This window comes from Misgurnus anguillicaudatus, chromosome 2, assembly GCF_027580225.2.
Source record: "Misgurnus anguillicaudatus chromosome 2, ASM2758022v2, whole genome shotgun sequence".
Taxonomy (NCBI): Eukaryota; Metazoa; Chordata; class Actinopteri; order Cypriniformes; family Cobitidae; genus Misgurnus; species Misgurnus anguillicaudatus.
In genome coordinates this window covers 33,807,484-33,831,236 of record NC_073338.2, presented here as the reverse complement: position 1 = coordinate 33,831,236, position 23,753 = coordinate 33,807,484, and the positions used below count along the sequence as shown (strand labels likewise).

General features: G+C 38.6%; 2 protein-coding genes across 6 annotated transcripts in view; one reads left to right on the top strand and one right to left on the bottom strand.

The window, feature by feature from the left end:
• Positions 1 to 13,848, top strand: part of zzz3 (zinc finger, ZZ-type containing 3) — a 34,847-nt gene extending 20,999 nt beyond the window's left edge. For all 5 annotated transcript variants that reach the window (XM_055202805.2, XM_055202808.2, XM_055202806.2 and 2 more), the window contains 7 exons: positions 3,606 to 3,677; positions 3,854 to 3,955; positions 4,163 to 4,258; positions 4,630 to 4,779; positions 10,204 to 10,338; positions 10,544 to 10,644; positions 12,369 to 13,848. In XM_055202805.2, the coding sequence (XP_055058780.1) occupies positions 3,606 to 3,677; positions 3,854 to 3,955; positions 4,163 to 4,258; positions 4,630 to 4,779; positions 10,204 to 10,338; positions 10,544 to 10,644; positions 12,369 to 12,513 (801 nt within the window). In that variant the 3' untranslated portion in view covers positions 12,514 to 13,848. The remainder of the gene's footprint in view (positions 1 to 3,605; positions 3,678 to 3,853; positions 3,956 to 4,162; positions 4,259 to 4,629; positions 4,780 to 10,203; positions 10,339 to 10,543; positions 10,645 to 12,368) is intronic.
• A 2,136-nt stretch (positions 13,849 to 15,984) lies between these two features.
• Positions 15,985 to 23,753, bottom strand: part of ak5 (adenylate kinase 5) — a 76,752-nt gene continuing 68,983 nt past the window's right edge. The window contains exons 11-14 of the mRNA XM_055202803.2: positions 22,944 to 23,107; positions 21,945 to 22,058; positions 18,841 to 19,035; positions 15,985 to 16,669 (exon numbers count right to left, since the gene is read on the bottom strand). Of these exons, the coding sequence (XP_055058778.1) occupies positions 16,604 to 16,669; positions 18,841 to 19,035; positions 21,945 to 22,058; positions 22,944 to 23,107 (539 nt within the window). The 3' untranslated portion in view covers positions 15,985 to 16,603. The remainder of the gene's footprint in view (positions 16,670 to 18,840; positions 19,036 to 21,944; positions 22,059 to 22,943; positions 23,108 to 23,753) is intronic.

Here is a 23,753-nt window from a genome sequence, read left to right as displayed (position 1 = left end):
AGTTTGTGGCACGTGGAACCCTATTCAACTGCACCTCAGTGCACGTGTATCCAAGGATTTTATGGACGGCTCCATAGAGGTGCTATAGTCCAGACAATCCAGGTTTTTACGTCCAGGTTCATTCCCGTCATTTACCAATCTGATCTTCTGGTCATGTATTCAGCATGAGAAAAGATGGTATCTATGGAAACCATGAGAAGATACATCATTTTCTTTTTTTGTGTTTTGTGGGTGTTACATTTAGGAATAAAACATTTTCAGTGGCTCTTCTATAAATCCAAGTGTTGCAGATCTCTCTCTCTCTGGCAAAAATAGAAGGTGTTAAAATGACAAAAAGGCTTTTTCTTATCCATCCACATTTCTGTTGCTCAACTGGCGGCCCGCGAGCCAAATGCGGCCCTCCAATCATCATTAACTGGCCCAGTTTTTGTCTGATTTAAAATCAGCATAGTTACTTTACAGCCGCTTTTCCACTGTACATGGCAAATGACGTTTGATGTGCTGCGTGCCCACCATCTGCGGGTGCATCATTTTCAGATCCAGTTTGAGCTTTGGATACATTAAAAAACTTGTGCAACTGTACTGCACGTGACACGCTGATGTATTTCAGTGTGTTCCAATCAAAATACTGTGTGCAAGCTAAAAATTATTAACTTTATCAGTAACACTTTAATTCTTAAGTATAAAAATATTCATAGATTAAAAGCTCCTGCCACTTGGGGGTGAACTCCGACAGTTGTGTCCGAATGTAGTGTACAATTTAAAGGTGGTTTAGCCAATATATCTAAAAGAAAACATGAAATGCAATTTTAGTCATTAAGCAAAGACCAGCTATATGTTGTGAATATTGTGCAAAAGTCTTAGGCCAATCATCAGATTTGTTGTTTTAGAAGTTTTAGTCTAATCATCAGATTTGTTGTTTTAGAAGTTTTAATGTCCATCCATATTTAGTTTTGAATCTATTTTATTAAGATACAAACAGAAAATACAGGAAAATGTACAAAAAAAAATTGGTAATTGTTTCAACGTAGCTTTACGTAGCTTTACGGAAAAGCGCCCGACGTCATTCGCGGCTTTCCATCGTCCAATCGAATGAGGTGAGGGAAGTTTACAGTTGCTTTGAAGAACCGGACTCCACTCGCTCACTCTCTCCTGCGTGTTTGTGTACCTCTCACCCTCTAACAAGGTCAGAGCAAGCGCCCTCTTTTTAAAGTTTCTGCTAATATGACAGTTAACAGCAAAAGAGCGCTCACGCTTCAATATTTGACAAGACAGCTGACTCTGTGGTTGCTTAGCAATATAACAAGCCGCATCGCACTGCTCTTTTTTTATCGCCTTGCGTTTGCAAGCGTTTAAAGCGCTTTTGGTGTGACTGGCCCCTAAGTAGGGTTTTAAGTGTTTTATTAATCAATATCAATGTCTTTATTCATAAATATGTCCTTGTTGGTGTCAAATGGCCTCTGCCAGTGATCTGACTTTTCTTTGTAAGCTTAGAATTTCTTCTCTTTACTTGCATTGAACGGGTAAGTCCAAGGAGGCTTCCATGTCATTCCGCATACTGATAACCTATAATATCAGAGAGGGACAAAAAGCACTAGCCCATCAACGCGTTTCCACAACGCATTTTCATCAAGGAGATCAGTGATTACATAAAGGCTACCGTAGTTGCAACACGCATTTGGAAAAGCGAGGCGCTAGTGAGCACTATTCGTTTGAATGCATAATACAATTTCACCACTAGATGGGGGTAAATCCTACTTATTGTCCCTTTAATAGAAGCAGGGGAAAACACAGAAAAATCGACAGACAACATAAGTAGCAAATTACTGCGACTATGAATGAACTTTACAAGCGTGCCTGTTAATGATGTAATGTATAGAACAGGGTGCTAAGTTAAGCCAATGTCAGCTGACTCCCCGGGGTTGAAAAAAAGACATCCTGCAGGTTCCTGCTATTGCTTAAGTGGAAGGGGAGTTTACCCTAAAAACTTGACACATCAGTTTACATTTTTATACAGTTTTTAATACTACATACACATTTCCTGTATTCTGGATGTATTCTATCAAAGAGACTGAGAAACAATTATATATGATCACTATAACATTGCAAAAACAACAATCTAATTCTGGCATGGAGGCGTAAGACTTGCACAGTAGGGGTGAGTGGGGCACAAACTAACGCGGGGTTAATTGTAACGCAGCTACTTTACATATTTATAAAAGGCCGAACAATCTGTGCTTTTGGTCTTTTTCTCTTACTATCAGAAGATGATCTCTTGTGAATTAATGAAAAGTTTGGATGTGTTTTGGTTAAGATATTGAACAAAGAGTGTTTTGGAGGCGTAAAAGTACATTTATTCATCTTATGATTTTTTTTTTTTTTGAGTTGTGTGAGTCACCAAATCCAACCTTGTATTATTTTATTCACTGTCTTGTTACCTAAAACATAACACCATTTTGAAACATGTCAGCAATTCCTAGTAACTGATAGCTGGGGTTGAAAACATTTTTACACAGCGGGGTTAGTTATAACACAGCGTTACAACTAAGCCTCCAGTATACAATGATAATGAAATGAAAACAATTTAAATACTATTAATCAAAACTATTAATTCAATATCAGGGGAAATAACTCACAATTATAATTTTTTGTCTTAATTGTGCAGCCCTTTCAAAAAAAGCTATTTATATGCATCGATGCTTCAAGCAACACTAGAGTTTTTGCTCTTTTCTCCCCCTACAGGTTACAAGCGTAAGTGTTCATTACCACTGTCGTAAATACTGCAGCATAGCTGGCTCTGATTGGATTGTAGGTCTGCCGTAAAGCAAGTTTTTGTAGTTTTCACTCGAACTACAGGACCACTACCTGACGGTTGGAAACTTCTTTAGTGCGGTTTTGGCCGATAGAGGGCTGCAAAGCGAATGTGAAAGTGCCGTTCACCCTGTTTCGAGTGGATGAACCACTGAAACTTTTTGGAAACGTTATTTTAAGGTTAAAAAAAACTCTTTGATGTTGCTTTAATACAAGTATGGGTAGATCAAGGATCATGGATGGATAAATGTGTGAATATCTATCTATTATAGGCAGATATATTAACAATATACACATTTAGTATATAGACAGAATTGTATTGAATTATTTGTGTTTAAACTCAATTTTCTAGCAGGTGTTACAACAAACCCTCTGTTTGTTACAATTAACCCCACCTATGGGGTAAGTTGTAACGTTTGCACTCCTGTCACTTTCGGTGTAATTGTATGATAACTTTAGGTCCCACAAACAACCTTTAAATTATTAATCTAACTTAAATATTTTTTGAATGATAGAGCCAAAGTCAAAAAGTGTTAGGTTGTGCCCCGCCCTTCCCTTACTGTTTATAAAATGGGTAAAAGTAAAAAATATATATATATAAAAGATAAAAGTTTGGCCTGCTTCATATTTACATTTTTTAAATCTGGCCCTCGAAGAAGAGTAGTTAAAGACCACTGCTGTAGCTGGTAGACCAAGGCACTAACAATACCAATATCATGGGTTGGATTTCCAGTTCCATTAACTTTTTCTTACTGATGATGATGATGATGATGATGATGATGATGTGTGTGCAGATGATCAGAGGGAGGCTGTGTAACCAGAACAAACCTGACACCTTTAACCAGCTTTGGACTATTGAAGAGCAGGTATAAAATCATCTGACCCTTGTGAACCAATTGAGCCATCAGCATCTCTGAGCCTTAAATAAACACTTCTGATGTGAAACACTGTATTTCTACCATTGTGCAGTTGTATACATTACTTAATGAATAGTTTGCTTTCAAAATGAGATTAAATGAGATGTTTGTTGTGTAACATGTAGAAAAAATTGGAGCAGCTGCTTTTAAAGTTTCCACCAGAGGAGGTTGAGTCTAAACGTTGGCAAAAGATTGCGGATGAACTTGGCAACAGGACCGCCAAACAGGTGAGACGGCTTTAAACTTTCACTTTCCCAGATCTTCTCCCTGCAAAGATAAACCAAACATCTCCGGTGTCAGACAACGTATGCTAAGATTTCAGTTGAGACAAGAGACTTGGACAACATCTAAAAGGAGTTGCAGTAAAAGTTAACCAGTGATTTCAGTGGAAGCTTTTTTTGGAGTTTCAAAGAATATCTTACTATCTTTCATAGGTTGCCAGCAGGGTACAGAAATACTTCATCAAACTGACAAAAGCTGGTATTCCAGTACCAGGAAGGACACCCAATGTGTGCATGTACAGCAAAAAGGTAAACTTATCTTAGGTGTATGGGACGGCTCAGTGGGTAGGACTTTCCGCGCTTCGAGGCTCGACTGGGTCATGAGGTCTTTCTGTGCAGAGTTTGCATGTTTTCTCTTGTGCGTCAGCATGGGTTTGTTCCAGGTACTCTTGGGTTTCCTCCCGCTGTCCAGAGACATGCAGATTAGGTGAATTGGAGATGCCAAATTGTTCTTCCCGACTTCCCAATGAATATAGCTCTGGATCCTGGACTGATGTTAAGAAAAAATGAAATCTTTTCATTCCACCCTGATGATGACAATGACATTGTTCCTGTTGTTTTAAATTGTAATCATTTGTAAAGGTTTAGCATTCATTGAGAGATATATTGTGTTATCTTAGGCCTCCGGTAAGCGGCAGCACCACCTCAATAAACACTTGTACAGGCCGTCAACGTTCCTCACTTCGTACGAGCCACCCGTATACATGGATGACGAGGATGAACGTTCGTACTTCTTCAACAGCCTACAAGACAATGGTGCAGATGATTCAGTAAGTCCAAATTAAGATGTAACATCAAGCAATATTTGAGACATCCCTTTTCAGGTTGGGTTGTTGTTGACCGCCTCACAGGTTATTCCACCGATCTTTAGGGAGGTTACGAAATTACATTGTGATTTTTCAAACAGCAAAAGTTTGAATAATTATTAAGCAAACTCATTTAAAGGTGCTGTGTGTAGATTTTAGCGGCATCTAGTGGTGAGATTGCGAATTGCAACCAACTGCTCAGTCCTTAGCTCACCCCTCCCTTTCTAAATGCATGGACAAGTTTCAGAGGCTTTTAACATGTTGGCATTAAAATGCGTTTTCGTCGATCGGATCACAAGTGGACGACGTTAATGCCAGTAAATGGTGTTCAAAACGTTTTAAGCTCATCCACTTTCGACCACATTCAGAGGTAGTCGAAAACCCTTTCCATCGGATTGCTTTTGTAGTGTAAACGCACATGTGGTTGAATGTGTTCGAACAGCCACAGGAGACCGCCTTCTCTCCACCCATTTTTCTAATCTGAGGTACTGAACAAAATTTTTACGTGTTTCATTGTTTTCATTGATAAAACTAAAGCAGCTGATCTCCGCAGTTTCATTTAGCAAACGTGTGAAAGTTGCGCGATCTTATTTCATTAATTGCGATGAAAAATCCGAAAAAGCTCTTATGGTGCATTCACACCAGCCATAGAGACAGAGCGCAGTTATGCAAATTTGAAAAACACGCCCACCGGGGGGGAATTCAATCCAACCGTCTCCACTGACTTTGTATTGAGAGAGGCCGCCTCCTTGTCATTTCTGGCTTATAACAAAAAACAGAATAATGCCTTAAAGCTGCTGTGTGACAATATGTACAGCTAACAAGCCAAAGAACCTAGAAATAAGTTTTTATAAACTGTCGAGCCATAAAACCCAGCCTTTGAGGAGAAAAAGTAGATCGCCGACTACGTTTCCTCCTAGTGGAGCCCGTTCTACTAATACAGGGTTTCCGCGGGGTTGTAAAAGGTAGTAAAAGGTAGTAAATTAAATTATGCCAAATTAAGGCCAGTAAAAAGTAGTAAAAAGTAGTAAGCGTCATCTGACGAGGTAGTAAATTTTCGATTGCCTTTTGTAATGTTATGATGCCTGGAAATTAGTTCAAATCACCCGCATATCTGGGCAAATAATCAAAGATCTTTCGTCTCTGGGATGTGATCAAAGCCTGGAGTGGAGCCAAATCACGTTCCTCTCTCCGCAGTAAGCGTTCTTTAATCACTACGGACTGGATCCACTTCGGGTTTTCTGACTGTATCACATTAAGCTGAGGTAAAAGTTTATTTCAGCTAGCATGGTCAAACTTATAATGCAGGAAGGCTCCGATGTTTTGAAGATCGATAAAGGTGTAAAAGGCTTAGCGAAATGATGAAGATTGGCAAGCCTTTCAGTTCGTGGGTTAAGAAAACCAAACAGGTAATTGCGTGTCTTTGCACAGTATGACTAACGTAAAGGGTCCTGTATTTTGGGGGTAAATGATTTCTCACGTTACTGATCATCCGCGGCACGCTTTTTAATGCTATGCTGATATAGCCAGTGGCTGGTACAACGGGTTTGTTTAACTCGTGGGTAAACTTCATGTGGCGCCACAACAACCAAAAGGCAGATGACATCCAAATCCCTTGAGAGCGATTGACGAGGAATCATAAGAGGAGACTGCTTCCGAAATGCTCTCGCGGGACTTTGATGTCATCCACCTGTCGGTTCTTGCAGTTGCATTTGCGTGTGGTCACAAAAACGTAACATTTGTACATATATTTAAGCACAGCAGTTTAAAAACAAGTGATTTTAAGCCATTCAAACACAAACAACAGTGCGTCCCCTGTTTCTGTGTCAGAGGAGCACGCTAGCCGCGCATTCGTTTCTCATTGAGCTTGTGTTGTACGTATTTTTGCCGCTTTATTGGCCTTAAATAACACACATGCCTCAAAAATCCCGTCTTTGCAAATATCCTCATATAAACACGACCATTTAGGTCTTAAGAGAAAGTAAACAGCAGAAACATTGCGCACAAACTAGCACATCAGCGCTGCCTCTATTGTAACATAATAATTTGTTGATAAAGTACAGTCATTCAATATGAGTTTGACTCGAGTTGCTCGTTCAGGGTTTATATTCATACACATAGAGCTGTGACTGTAAGCTGTTGTGTGAACAGAACAGACCCTGGATTATTTGTTTATGTGTACTGAATAATATGATATGAAAAAGTTGTATTTGTTCACATTAGTAAATGCATTATATAACATAAACAAACAATGAAAAATATAGAGTATATAATCATTAATTAATTATTGTTTATGTCATTACAGTAATTGACGGTGGTTCATGGTGCATTCACTAATGTTAACAATTTCAACTTTGATTAAAAAATTATTAGTAAATGCTAAAATAAATACATTTACAATTAATAAATAATTAATAAAAGATTCATTAAAGGTGGTGATATTCATGTTTTCTTTTTATACAGTATAGTGAGTTATTTAGCTGTTTCGCCTTAATCTGAAATGCCCTGCAAACTACAGCTAGCTATATGCCACATGAGACTTCAATATGGAATTTATGGCAAAAAAAAATCCCCTTAAAATGCTATTGGTCTCGCCTACATAAAGTGTTATGTAAAGGAATATGACTTGGCCTGAAAAATATTTCAGTCAAAATAAATTTTTTCACTTTAATTCTTTTTTGTATGTTATATATGTCAAAATCTGTGTAAATAATAGAAAGGTCGCTGATTAACACTTGCAATTCAGTGTCGTGATGGTTTTAAAAAAATTTCTGAAGGTAGTAACAAAGGTAGTAAAAAGTAGTAAATTTATCTCAAGGATTTCTGTATAAACCCTGTAATATGAGTACTATGAAAAGTTGCCTGTTTCCACTTTTCTGTCTGTAAACGCTCGTTTTTTGAGCTCGACAGCTTATAAAAACTTATTTCTGGGTTCTTTGGCTTGTTAGCTGTACATATTGTCACACAGCAGCTTTAAGGCATTATTCTGTTTTTTGTTATAAGCCAGAAATGACAAGGAGGCGGCCTCTCTCAATACAAAGTCAATGGAGACGGTTGGATTGCCCCCCCCCCCCGGTGGGCGTGGTTTTCAGGTTATGATGCGCTGCGCTCTGTCTCTATGGTAGAGGCGGCAAAAACGCGCTATTCGCGCATAGTTGGATGCTTGAGTTTACTTGCTTCATTTACGCGTGAAATTCTAACCATTCGAGACATTCACGTGGAAATTCGCGTCATGGGCCTTCTACGACTCCGCTGAGATTCCGCTCACTTCCTGTAATCACGTCACTACTACAGCAAGGTTAACACGCCAAGGAAATCCGCCGAAGTTCAGATTTTTTTACTTGCTTGGCAACGCTCAGTCTGTGCGAAATGCGCCGCAGGATGCCTAATTGCCTTTTTTGCATTGACTTAACATGTAAATCACTCGCGCGTGCCGCCTCTGGTGTGAACCCTGCATTACATATTCATGTACAAAACACTTTGCAGCATGTTAACTTACAACACATGCAGCGAACTCCAACATAATATTAGTTTGCGTCCATATAAACTCGTCATTACTCCTGCTTGCGTTTAAATGACAGCGGAGAGACTTGCCCACAGTCTCCACAGACCACCCCCTCACAGTATTCAGGACAGAAGCGATCGAAAGTGGACAAAAGAGACGGATTTAAATACCAGGTGTTAATGTGATGTGTCTCTTTTGTCCACTTGTGATCCGATCGACGAAAACACATCTTAATACCAATTGTAAACAGCACCATAGTGTCCATAACAGGACAAACATGTCAACAATGTAATAATGAAACACGTTCAGAGGCCCCATTGTCTTCCATAGTATTCCCTACTATGAAAGTCAGTGGGGCTTCTAGTCGGTTTGGCTACAAACATTCCTTCAAATATTTGCCTTTGTGTTCATCAGAACAAAGAAATTTATACAGGTTTGTAACAACATGAAAGTGTGTAAAAGATGACAGTATTTTCATTTTTGGGTGAACTATCCCTTTAAGGGTCTTAATGTTTATATATATAATCATGTGCTTACGGAGATTTGATAAATGTTAGAACAAATACATTAATGGCAGACTCTCTTTAGCTTTTACTTTTTGAAACCGTTTCGTTTCATCGTAGTCACTCCTTCCCCACTGGCAAACATTTGAAGGCCTTGCTCAAACAGAAAATCCATTAAAGTCTGCAAACTGCCATTTCCACAGTTGGGATTTGTTTGATGTTTGATCATTTGATAAAGACACTCTGCCGTTTGACAGACACTGCTTCCAGAGTCATTAGAGATGACTTGACTTTTTCGTTTCCTCAGCTGAGCACATTGAAGAGAGTAATGTGTGTTTTGAGACTGAACTGGCTTTGCGTTGGGTTGACATTTTCTCTGTCTGCCTCTGATATGTGACCTTTATGTGACTGTGGGTCATTGGATCCTGCTGAGAACACAGCCAGTCACACAAGCTTCACTGAACCTTAAACGTCATACAAAACTAAACTTGTCCTCATAAAGCTCAAAATGTACTTTGTTATTATGGATATGCTAGTGGACATGTGTGCGCATGTTATACATGTATACATACTGTCAGTGGCGGCCGGTGACTTTTTTTTCTTCGAGGGCGCTCGATGCGAAGTTCGTCACAACATGTATGTAGCCCGTCATGTGTGTGGTTCTTAATTTCAAAATATGTGTGCGTCGAGTGATCCTATTTGCATCAACGTGTCTTGTCAAAATAAGTGCCTGCTGCAGATGTGTCTAGGGGGTTGGTGATAAGAGAGACGCTCGCGTTTGCCAGATATTCGTATAATCTCATGCGTAATCAGAGTTTACTGTTAAAGGGAGTGTCTTGCGTGTATTTTGTGAACGTGAGCGTCCCTTTTTTTCATAAACGGTTTTGACACGTGTGCAGCAGGCACTTATTTTGACAAAACACGTGATTCATATGACGCAACAAACACATATTTTGAATTTGCGCCCCCCGGATGAGCAGTCACGAGCCGCCACTACATACTGTATATCAACCGATGCATACAATAACATCACGCATTATTGTGTGCAGTAATGAAAATGATATACATAATCTCACAGCTGTCACTTGTGTATTTGTGTGTATTTTTTTATTTTATATTTGAGTATTTAATTAGGAGTGTTAAACCATACGAAATTACTAAGGAAAATAAATTCGAGTTAGATTTTTTTCAGTGTAGTACACCTGATGGTGACTAATGGAGATTTGCAATATTTGATAAACTGTAAAATTTTATTTTGGTGTGAAATGACCCTTTATGCTACAGATAAAGATGAAATTGTATTAGTGACAGCTGAATTGAAAAGTAAATCTAGTGTGGTGAAGAACACGGTATAGTGTTGACCCTGCTGTGATGTGTTAGGATGAGGACGGGGTACCTGTGGAGCTGCGACATCTGCCAGAATACAAGGAGCTGCTGGAGCTAAAGAAACTGAAGAAACAGAAACTACAAGAGATCCAGGCTGAGAGCGCTCTCACGCAACACTTTGGCTATAAGGTACACACATGTACACGTTTATTAAACCCATATAGAAATGTGCTGTCTTTATAGAACAACCTAAATAAGTTATTTGAAACAGAAATTTTAGAGAACATTCAGAAGTGTTTAGCTAGGCCAGAAAGCTCACGTTGGGTTTTTTAGGGTGTTTAACTGATGTCAGCACTTTTTGTTTTGTCCGTGTTTGTATGTAATTGTCACTCAGTGTGACGTGTGTGGCATGGAGCCCATCCAGGGTGTGCGGTGGCATTGCCAGGACTGCCCGCAGGACCACGCTGTGGACTTCTGCAGTACCTGCTCTGACTGGTGAGTCGCACCTGCCCCTTTAACACATGCTGTGTCTGAAAACGCTCCCCATCTACTATATCCACTATATTTTCATTACACATCTTTGAGCTCCTTTGTGTAAGACTTCCGGTGAGCCACTAAAGCTAATGGTAGTCGTATTGGAAGGAACACGAGTGTTTATACACGTTATTTTATACAAAACATTTGTTTTAACCATAATACAGCACAAGAACTGAATGTGTATGTGGCGCACATGCACTCATGATCTGTATTTACAAATCCATCCAGTTAAAACCTTTCATAGAAACTGCCAGTAAACAATAAATACAATAATTGTTTTAAAACAACTAATATTATGCTGATAAAAATATGCTGATTTATTTATTCTGCTACTATATATTATTACAAAAATGCGATTACAGTACAGAATATATACGACATAATCTGCTTACTTAATGTTTATAATAGTTCTTAAAGTGTTTGCACATATTTTTCTTACGTTTTAAATGAAAAAACTATTTTTTAAATAAGCAATCATTTCAAAAGCTCATGTCTTATCTACTGCATAATAATATTTTCATAAAACGAAAACAATACTGAATACATGCAATAGTTGAATATGTTTATTATGGTTTGTTCAAATAACTTACAATGTGTTGAATGAGAAAGATACTGCTGACTGTGTCGGACCGCGTGAAGCTTGACGTGTCGCCATAAAAACTCAAACAAGTCTATCAAAAATTGCAGTTTAAAAAAACCTCACACCAGAGAGACAGTTGTGACAAATTTAAACCATCACCTGAAAAGGTTAAAGTCACAAAGTCTTGGTCTATTTCATGTACAAACACTCGACTGACCTTCCCATTGTAAAGATACTGGTATGTCTCTTTGCTTTTATATTTGCGCATTGAAGACCCCTCACCTGTGATCAACAACATGAAATGATTGAATATATCTTCATATATCAAGCCACTTCTTAATTTCATCCTCACACTGGTATATACATGGCACGTGTAGTAAATATTTACCATAACTGTTTAAATTATGTTTTAATGCGTGCTCCCACGACACTGTTTTCTACCGGCTGGACGGAAAATACGTCACATCGCTTACTTCCACGTTCGAAAATGAGGTGGATAGTGCACTATACTGTGCCCACCATTTTGTAATGGTGTCCAAAACAACTTCATTCCCTCATTCATTCACTAGTTTTTACCCTCAATTCACTCTGATTTTCAGGGTACATTCGATGTACACTTACTTACTCACTCACTATTTGCCATGATACATTGCGAACGTGTGACTGGAGTCAGCTGACAGTGAACACCATGAATTTGTTTAAACACTTGTGATGGTTCTCTTGACATTTATTTTCTACTTTTTAACAAATTAAATAAATGTGATCGACAACAACTTTTTAAAATATAATAAATAAACATAAGTGTAAAATAAACACGACACTCTCTTTGTGTACTAAAAAACAAATAAAAATAAATACATTCTGCTTAGTATGGAGAATTATCAGTCTAGCTCCAAATGTTTTAAAAAGCTTTGCGTCATTAAGCAGTTATGTTATCTCCTGAGAAGCCAGAAAGACCAATTATTTGCTCGATATCTTATTCAGATGTCACTGATAACATGATGAAGAGCATTTTAATTGTCTTGCTTTTATAAAATGTTTTGTCTAATCTGAAATCGAGTCTTTCTAAATAAATAACGCACGATTTTGTGTGCCCCATTAGTCTTTATAAAACGGAGACCCACAAGCCCACACACAGGCTGGAGCCGGTCTACCAGGCCGAAACCTTTCTGGACAAAGACTACTGCTTACCGCAGAGCACAGGCTACAACTACCTGGACCCCAACTACTTCCCTGCCAACAGATGACAGGGACGAGCTCCAGTGCTTATATCCAGGGCTGGGCTGCAGTTCCCAGGGCATTCTGTGCATGGCTCCATCATCCAAGTCAAAGAAATGCTTCAGTACGGGCAGGAGGGTACCGCAGATGGGCTGCACATCACCCTGACCCACTGTTGGAGGGGGGGTGGGTTCGTGGGAGGGAGGGGGAAGCACCCTGCCACGGTTGTCAAACCTTACCGGGTCTCCTCGAGTAACACACTATCTTGAAGAAAAAAGGAAAGGCACACCGACATTCCCAATCCCAGGACATTTCGAAGGCAACCCGACTTCTCCCTTTTTGAGCGCCGGATGTCAGGTCTCTCGGACCAGCGGTCGAACTTTGACGGCGACGGATTCATCGGCGGGGATGGGGTTGGGCTTGCGTTAAAGTGCAAAGTGACGTCTGTAGTTGAAATATTTATAAGTGAAGCTTTGTGTGTGAGCTCTTTTTTCGTGAGTAAGGAACTTGGTGCTGAGACTGTCGTCTTTGATTCATGCCAGGTTTTCAACCAATTGTGAGGTTCGCTCACAATTCAGATGTTCGGGAGGGGGGAAATCCCAGCTGACTGACCCCGTACGTGTCTCTCGCCATGGGCTACCGATTTCACTAGAAGCTGCTCTTTGTTTCCTCTTACGACCATTACATGATGTTGTCACTTTATTTACGTTAACTTCTCGTTTTTTTATTTTTTAAACGCTGAATAAAACTCACTCCACTTAAACCCTACCTATAATAAGCACTACAGCACGAAGAAGACCAGCTGAGATTCGGAAGGCGTCATTGCGCTCTCTACAGCCGTAGAGAGTTTTCTTTTTTCTCAATGTGTACTGTTGTTGACCATGTGGAGTATACAAATATATGGTGAAAAGTAGCCAGTGGTAGTTGCCGTGTGCCATTTTTTTCCCTGTCCAGTTGATTTAAACTCGGCCACTTGTTTTAGAAGAAGAGAAAATAAAGAACTGGTGGCACAGTTGCCCTCTGTGGAAAAACTGCCCAACCGTCGTCACGCCTTTAGATCCCTTTCTAATTTTCGCAGTTTCCTCACGGTCCATGAAAAGATTGTATTTTTATTAATCTATTTAAAAAAAGATAACAGATAAAAAAATCAAGTTGGTGGGAGTCGCTGCACACGGTGCTCCCACGTTATTTTATACACATCAATTTTGTTGTGCTTCGAGTAGACCATTTTGTATTGGGTTCGGTTATGTTCACATCCCCTACCTTGACCTGCTTCACAATGTGTATAACAGTCTGTTCTTAAATAATGTAAAAATGTTAGAGGAGAACTGTGGAAATAAAAGTATGTGAAAAGTCTTTCTACACCACATGACTCTGGTATTATGATTTACCTTCCTATTGAGTTTTTGACTTTTATTAAGACTAATAAGGTTTAAAGGGACATTCCACTTTTTTTGGAAAATATGCTCATTTTCCAGCTCCCCTAGAGTTAAACATTTGATTCTTACCGTTTTGGAATCCGTTCAGCTGATCTCCGGGTCTGGCCCTAGCACTTTATGCATAGCTTAGCACAATCCATTGAATCTGATTAGACCATTAGCATTGCGCCAAAAATAACCAAAGAGTTTTGATATTTTTCCTATTTAAAACGTGTCTTTTCTGTAGTTACATCGTGTACTAAGACCGACAGAAAATTAAAAGTTGTGATTTTCTAGGCAGATATGTCTAGGGACTATACTCTCATTCTGGCGTATAATCAAGGACTTTGCTGCTGTAACATGGCTGCAGCAGGCATAGTGATATTACACACTGCCCGAAAATAGTCGCCTGCTATTGAAAGTAACCAAGGGGACTATTTTAGGAAAAATATTGAAACTCTTTGATTATTTTTTTAGCACAATGCTAATCAGATTCAATGTATTGTGCTAAGCTATGCTAAAAGTGCTAGCGCCACACACGGAGATCGGCTGAATGGATTCCAAAACGTTCAGAATCAAATGTTTAACTCTAAGGGAGCTGAAAATGAGCCTATTTTCAAAAAAGTGGAATGTCCCTTTAATAGTAATTTTATTTTTAGTAGTAAAGGGACCCAGTGTTGTCTTCATTTACTCACTCTCATGTTTTTCTAAACCTGTATGAGTTTCTTTCTTCTGTTGAACACAAAAGATGATATTTTGATAAATGATGGTGAGCACAGATGATGGTACGCTTTGATTTCCATAAAAGGAAAACAAATACTAAGAAAGTACCGTCAACTGTGTGCTTACCATTATTTATCAAAATATCTTTTGTGAAACTCATACAGGTTTAGATCAACAAATAAGTGAGTTAATGATGACAAAGTGTAAATTTTTGGGTGAACTATACCTGTAATGCTGCTTGTTACATAGCAGCCACCAGGGGGTGGTACATTATTGGTGAATGTCTAATATGAGCATCTCTGATGTTAAGAGGTGCCACAGGAAAAGACAGACATTATCCAATTTGTTGTACATTTTGTGCTTTAACAAGTGTAACGGGTTTAATGCAACCTTACAAGTGCAAAGGCTTTAAAGGCGGGGTGCATGATCTCTGAAAGCCAATGTTGATTTTTGAAATCACCTTAACAAACACACCCCTACCCCAATAGAATCTGGACCTTCTTTTGATAGATCCGCCCCACACATACGCAACCCAGGTTAACAATGTCGGTTAGTAGACAGTGTTGGGGGTAACACATTAGAAGTAACGTGCATTATGTTATAATATTACTTTTTTTAAGTAACAAGTAAAGTCACGCATTACTTTATAAATGTACACATTAATATTTGAGTTACTTTTTAAAAAAAAGTAATGCGAGTTACTTTTCTGTTTAATATTTAATATTAGATTTTTTAAAAATTATGTACTGAATTAAACTGAACGTAGTCACGTAGAATTATGCACTTTATGTTTGTACACATGAGCTGGAACAGTTGGCAGGCCATAGCTTGACATTTTTGCGATGGAAATATGCAATTTGTAAATGCAGAACTTCTCGTTCATAAAAAACATCTGCAAGGCCTGAAAGAAATCAAGCCTCAGCCAAGTAAGAAAAAGTAACGCAAAAGTAACTTAAAAGTAAAGTATTACTTTCCATGAAAAGTAACTAAGTAACGCAATTAGTTACTTTTTAGGGAGTAACTTCATATTGTAATGTATTACTTTTAAAAGTAACTTTCCCCAACACTGTTTGTAGACACACACCATACTGCTGATTGGCTACAAGTGTGTTTTGGTATCCGCCTGACTTCCTTTTCCAAAGTGTTTTTCAAAAATCATGCACCCGCCTTTAAGTAGATAAGTACAGATGAAGATGATTGGAGATGGTGCTAAATTGATTCATATTTTTTTGGGGGGAGGGGGCCACCATGCATAAAATGTCCCCAGTACATGTCACTAAAATGGGTGTCTCTGTGGCATTACTGATTTCTGCTCCAGATGGCAGCTTCTGTGGTCTCAATGGAAACAAAACACTTACATGTACGAAATGCTTTTATTTCACTTTGCTTGATAAGAATACATTTATCAGACCTCAATGTGAAATTCATCCACTAATCTGTTATGCCCAAAATCCAACTCTGGTATTCAAAGCGTGTCCCCTTCAGCTCATTCATTTCTGCTTTCAATTAAATATACAATGGCAATAAATTACTGTTGGGGCATGCTTAGCACAATATAAAGCATGGAATTAACTCTTTAAAAGTGCTCTCCAGTGAGTGTCCTTGTGCGCATTCCCATTCTCAAGGTTAATATGATTAATCGACAAGGTCCAAAGACACCAAAACATTATATTTTATGGCAATGAATCACTTCATATAGAAAGCAAACTTAAGCATGATTTTTCAATACCAAGAGATGGACACGGTTGGTATACCACTGATAAGATTGAATATTCTGGTATATACAGAGAATGATGTGAAGTTAATGCTCGCCAGTTGCCGGCTGGTTGATGCAAAGTGCACGTGACGCACAGAAGCTCTGTTTTCACAAGTGTGCATGTGATAAACGGTAGTGTGTAAATGTTGAATGTGAGTCAGCCTGCGGTAGAGCTGTAAGTGATGGCCGTCTCCTCCGGGAGGCAGTAGAATTCCGAGGTCTCTAACAGGAATCCAAGACCAGACAGATCTGCTCAAAGACATCTTCCGGGGGCTGCTCAGCATCAATCTGCACAAACACACACATTTTTATGTGGCTATAAAAAAAACTTGAACTGAAAAGTAGGGCATTAGCTAACAAGAGACTCGTCATATAGCAAATGTGCTGTGCTCAAGAGTAGAAAACTAAATTAGTATCTGCCTTATTTGTATGATTACCATCACTGGGATCATGTATTATAATACTACAAAACAACGATTTTGTTTGAATGAAATGCTTTTCATAAAAGGCACTCGGCCGCTATATCTGTGTCTCACAAAAAAAGACAGAAAAACATTATGACCAATGAATATGAATGTTGCTTTGCTACATAAAAAGAAAGAAATGTAATTTTGTGGGAAGTTGTCAAGCATCACACGTTTTTTTTTTTGCATAACATAAGGATCACACTCCTACACTAACACAAAACAGATTTCCCACACCTTACGAATGATCATCATTGTTACTTTCAGTTTTCTTTTGGCATTGTTAGATAAAAAGTTTTTAAATAATATGTTGTTGTTGAAATAGTCGTGTTGATGTGTATTATGTTACATTTACTTTTTGGGTCTCGTGTGTTGTAACAATCGAATCCTGCTTTATGGGGCGGTTTTCCGGACAGGGGTAATCCTAATCCCAGACTAAAATGCATGTTGGAGCTGCCTTAATTTAAAAACACTCTGTATTTACAGTCCTGCCCAAGAATATTGGCACCCTTGGTAAATATGATCAAATAAGGATGTGAAAATTCATCTGCATTGTTAATCCTTTTTATTTTTTTATTTAAAGCATTCACAAAAATGTATCCTTTCATTGGATAATAAGAATTTGAAACGGAGGGGAAATATCATTATGAAATGAATGCCGCCACATATAAAGCGCCATTGTCTCAAGATGCACTTTTGGAAACGACTTAAATGTCCTAATATAACTCAGTTGCGGGACCGGTGACTTTTTTTTTCGAGGGCGCTTGATGTGAACAATATGTATGTAGCCCGTCATGTGTGTGGTTCCTTTTTTCAAAATATGTGTTCTGCGCGTTAAGTGATCCTATGTGCATCACGTGTCTTGTCAAAATAAGTGCCTGCTGCAGATGCGTCTAATCCGCTTACCCGCTTCCTATCCCTACCGTGTTTATATATATATAAATATATATTAATTTCTCCCAAGGGTTTTTTTGTCCTCCTAGGAGTTTTTCCCACTGGGTTTTCTCCTAGGGGGTTTTTCGTCCCCGGGAGAGTCAGCCAACTTTGGCTTAACTTAAGCACTTTACTGTATACGTTACATTATTACTACGCTCGCTTGTAGGGTTTATCCTTAGCCGCAATATTCTACTTCTTATATTATCTATTGATTTTCTGTGTTCTCCCCTACATTTACTCATGTAAAGCTGCTTTGCAACAATTAACAATTGTGAAAAGCGCTATATAAATAAAATTGAATTGAATTAAAGGGTTTATGATAAAAGAGACGCTCGCGTTTGCCAGATTATACTCGCATAATCTCATGCATAATCAAATTTCTTGCGTGTATTTTGTTAGCGTATCTTTTATCATAAACGGTTTTGCCGCGTGTGCAGCAGGCACTTATTTTGACAAAACACATGGGATCTCTCGACGCGCAGAACACATATTTTGGAAAAAGGAACCAAACTCTCCGAACACTTATTTTGAATTAGCACCCCTAGGATGAGCCGCCACTGATATAACTAAGGCCTAGTCCTGGATTAATCTAAACCCTGTCTGGGAAACCGCCCCATAATATCTAAGCCGTATGTGTTGAAATTGATCCTGGTTGCATTTAGTCAAAGGGTTTATCTTTATCCACTTAACAGACTCTTTCCCTTTCGGATAGATAAAAGGATGTTTCAAAAACAAATCGGATTTCCTCCACCTTGCTTAATCCACTTTCATTTATTGAAAACTTTCTGACATTGCGAACTCAAATCTGGCTACTATAGATGTGTTTTGTTTATTCAAACCCATCTTACAATTTAGACAGGTTTGGCAGTGCAACTTTCAAAGATAGCAGTAGACCAGAACTGCAGACTTTGGAGCGCCCTGGAGTCTATTTGGGTTTGTATCAAATTGTGTACAAACTGTTTGATTACTGTGAAAGTAATCAAATTGTTCCACTCTTTTGGCAAATCCGATTAAAACATTGCTGGATTCATGAATTGATACAGCTCAATTCACACCCACCTTGTGTAAAATATCTCTGTGTTCATAGTGACTGATCAGTGGATTGATCAGGCTGCAGAATCCATCTACCCTGCGGCGAGTGTCTCTGTCTCGAGCTTCTTTAGTGTGTAAACTGCAGCTGGCCCTCTGCTTCAGTCGTCTGCTCATCACGTCTGCAGAACAGTCCAGTAACAGCACTATGTTGGGTTGCCCCATCTGTAACACACACACACACACGTGCATGTTACATCCACAGCAACAATTACAGTACTTGAACTGCAAGTGGGCATCAAAAATGAAAATTTTGTCATCATTTACTCATTCTTAAATTAGAAAGGTGTATAATTGTTGATTGTTTGTCTGTGGAATTGCAAAAAGAAAAGTATAGCAGATTGTCTCATGTGCACATTTTCCATACATAACAAAAGCATGTACAGGAGCTGGTCATCAAAAAGTTGATTTATTTCACTAATTCCATTAAAAAGTGAACATTGTATATTATATTCATTTATTGCACAGACACAAATGTTTATTACTTTTAATTTTATAAAATTATAACTGACAACTAAGGAAAATCCCAAATTCAGTATCTTACAAAATTAGAATGATACTTAAAGGGTTAGTCCATTTTCTTAAAAAAAAAATCCAGATAATTTACTCACCGCCATGTCATCCAAAATGTTAATGTCTTTCTTTGTTCAGTCGAGAAGAAATTATGTTTTTTGGGGAAAGCATTGCAGGATTTTTCTCATTTTAATGGACTTTAATAGAGTTCAACACTTAATACTTAACACTTAACAGTTTTTTTCAACGGAGTTTCAAAGGACTATAAACGATCCCAAACGAGGCATAAGGGTCTTATCTAACAAAACGATTGTCATTTAAAAAAAAAAAAAAGTATACACTTTAAAACCACAACAACTCGTCTAGGTCCGGTCCTGAAAGCGCCAGCGCGACCTTGCGCAATGCGTCGTGACGTCAGGAGGTCACACAGGACGAACGCGAAACTCTGCCCCAGTGTTTACAAGTGTGGAGAAAGGGGACCGTTCCTACGTTGTTGTATGTCAAATGATACTAATTAATGCTTTGTGTCAGTTTATTGTTTAAAATGGTCCGCAAAAAAACCTCCCTACGTCACTACGCATTTACATGAGATCACGCTGGACCGGACCTAGACGAAAAGTTGTGGTTTAAAGTGTATATTTTTAATTTTTCTTGTCAAAAATGACAATCGTTTAGCTAGATAAGACACTTATGCCTCGTTTGGGATCATTTAGAGTCCTTTGAAACTCAGTTGAAAAAACTTTTAAGTGTTGAGTTAAGTATTAAGTGTTGGGCTCCATCAAAGTCCATTAAAATGAGAAAAATCCCGCAACGTTCTCCCCAAAAAACACAATTTCCTCTCGACCGAACAAAGAAAGACATCAACATCCTGGATGACACGGTGGTGAGTAAACTATCTGGATCCATTTTTTTAAGAAAATGGACTAATCGTTTAAGACCAATACAAAGAAAGGATTTTTTAGAATTGTTTTTTGTCATGGCATTGATCAGTCTGTGGCACTGCTCGGGTGTTATGAGAGCCCAGGTTGCTCTGATAGTGGCCTTCAGCTCTTCTGCATTGTTGGGTGTGGCATAGCGCATCTTCCTCTTCACAATACCCCATAGATTTTCTATAGGGATTAAGGTCAGACAAGTTTGCTGGCCATTTAAGAACAGGGATACCATGGTCCTTAAACCAGGAACTGGTAGCTTTGGCACTGTGTGCAGGTGCCAAGTCCTGTTGGAAAATGAAATCTGCATCTCCATAAAGTTGGTCAGTCGCAGGAAGTGCTCTAAAACTTCCTGATATATGGCTGTGTTGACCTTGGACCTCAGAAAACACAGTGGACCAACACCAGCAGTTGACATGACACCCCAAACCATCACTGACTGTGGGAACTTTACATGGGACCTCAAGCAACGTGAATTGTGTGCCTTTCTTCTCTTCCTCCAGACTCTGGGACCCTGATTCCAAAGGAAATGCAAAATTTACTTTCATTACTTTGGACCACTGACGCAAGAGGCAAGACGCTTCTGACGCTGTCTGTTGTTCAAGAGTGGCTTGACACAAGGAATGCGACAACTGAAACCCAGGTCTTGCATACATCTGTGCGTAGTGGTTCTTGCAGTCCACTCTCCTTTGTGAATCTCCCCCACATTTTTTAATTCACAATCCTCTCCAAGGTGTGGTTATCCCTATTGCTTGTACACTTTTTTCTACCACATCTTTTCCTTCCCTTCGCCTCTCTATTAATGTGCTTGGACACTGAGCTCTGTGAACAGCCAGCCTCTTTTGCAATGACCTTTTGTGTCTTGCCCTCCTTCTGCAAGGTGTCAATGGTCATCTTTTGGACAACTGTCAAGTCAGCAGTCTTCCCTATGATTGTGTAGCCTACAGAACTACAGCCATTGCAGGTGTTTTGAGTTAATTAGCTGATTAGAGTGTGGCACCAGGTGTCTTCAAAATTGAACCTTTTCACAACATTCACATTTTCTGATATACTGAATTTGGGATTTTCCCTAGTTGTCAGTTATTATCATTAATTATTAAAATTAAAAAAAATAAACATTTGAAATATATCAGTCTGTGTGTAATGAATGAATATAATATACAAGTTTCACTTTTTGAATGGTTATTAATGAAATAAATCGACTTTTTGATGATATTCTAATTTTATGACAAGCACCTGTATATTCTTTGTGCTCTGTAGGAAAAAATCACAGGAAATGAAAATGACACGAGGGTCCACATAAGCAGATTTTTGAGATTTAATTAAAGATGTTACTTCTGTCTCAGTGCCACACTTGCCTTAATGCCAATATAGCACCTTTTTACAGTGTTATATTGTTTAAAAGCACCTTTACATGACAATCACAGAAAACAATAAAACTAAATATTAATTTATGTTAGATATTAAAAATTAAGTGTGTAGCATTCATACAGAACAGAATTTAATGGCATTATTAAATATTTTATTGCCCTCATGAAAAACCTGTACATTTACTAAAATTGTGTATTTTCTCAAAGTATGGGACGTATATTAGTGATGTGCGGGTCGTCACTGTCACTGAAGATCACTGACCTTGTCTTCATACTCCTGCGCCTGCTTTAGGTTCTTTGGGAAGCCAGTGACCAGGAAACCCTTTCCTTGACGCACAGTGACCATAGACTCGCACAACAAATCCAGCAGTGTCTCCTTCAAAAGCACACAAAGGTAAAATGTACCCTTATATGCATAATATCAATCTCCATGCAAAACACGTCTATAAGACTGTAAAACGCCAGCATCAGATCGGAAGTGAGAAGTCTGGGAAACTAAAAGTAGTTCACGCAAATGTTAATGACAGTCGTGTTGCTAGGCAACAGCACTGTAACGTAAATCATTTGATTGAGTTTGAATCCCTTGGGGCCACATGCCAAATTTTACAGGGCTCCATTAGAAAATACAGCGCAACATAGTAATCTTGAGCGAGCCTAGATGAAGAAAAGACATCTAACATTTTAAAAGACACGTGCACAGTGAAAATCAATTAACTCAAATAATTTTGTGACATTTAATAATTCATCATGCAAAGATGAAACATTTAAAGATTCTTCAACAAATTACGTATAGCACAGTGGTTAACTTACACACCAACCTACAGCATTAATGCAGTACAGCAATAAAAGCTATGTTCAGTTACATTTGCATGTATTAATTTAGCAGACGCTTTTATCAATAAAAGAGCATTTAACATTTTGTCAAAGCACAAAAGTGTCAATTAATTCTATGAAAAATGCAGATTTCTATATATGCTAAGTTTAAACTGAACACTTCAATTGAGAGAGCATATCATATTTTGTCAACTGTAACTAAGATTAATAAGATTATATAATATAATAAGAGTGTAAGACCTAAATGCTCAAAGAGCTTCTTTGGTGGTTTAAATAAAGCAACAAAGGAGAAATTATAGGTTTTGGTATTTTTATGCAAATTACGAGAGAACTGTTCATCTGTCTTTGTTGGCCACACAAACATTAAATCTGTTCAAGTTGAAGCAGTCCATAATATGCAGTAAAGGACTTTAATGTGATCATGCACCTCGGGAAGCTGTTCTCCTCTCTCTAGTAGGTCTCGGAGAAAGCGTCCTCTCTCGCTGTGGGACTGTAGCTCACTGCAGAGGATGTCCCCAGGACACAGGCGTTTTAAACTGTACCGTTCCTCTATCTTCTCAGACTGAAGAGCCTTTCCTGATCCAGGTCCACCTTGACAAACCACACACATACACCAACATCCGTCAAGAAGAGTGAGAAAGTGAAAAGAAAATGAAGATACTGCAAGGAAGGAGAGATTGTTCTAGATACTGGGGAATAAAGGCCAGAGCTTAAGTAATTGACTTTCTTGAGAGATGTGAGAGCGATTATCTTATCGGCTGTACCTCAGACTATCTACTAACCCATAGACCTGCCGTGTGTCCAAACTCCCATAGGCTTTCATTAGGATTCCTCATACAGCTCAGGGCAATCTTTATCTGTGCAAACACCCCACAGGCAAACTTCCTCAAGACTACAGCGTCTTCCACAGCCCAGATCGGATGTCTATTACACCCATTAGAGGGATGTTGCAACAATATTTTTAAAGCTTTAACCCAAAAATGAAAATTCTGTCATTGTTTACTCAGCCTCCCCTACTGAAACATCCAGCTAAGACCAGCATAAACTGGTGAGCTGATTTTAGTCTGCTGTTCTGTCTGCTATTGTTTAGTTGAATAACTTGCCTTTCCAGATTAAATGTCTGTTCCTCGGCTTGGATTTTGTGAAATAATTTTCTAAATAAACGCGACATATAGTCTACTGTGACTTATATATGTTATTTCGTCTTAATGACGCATTTTTGAATGATGCGGCTTAT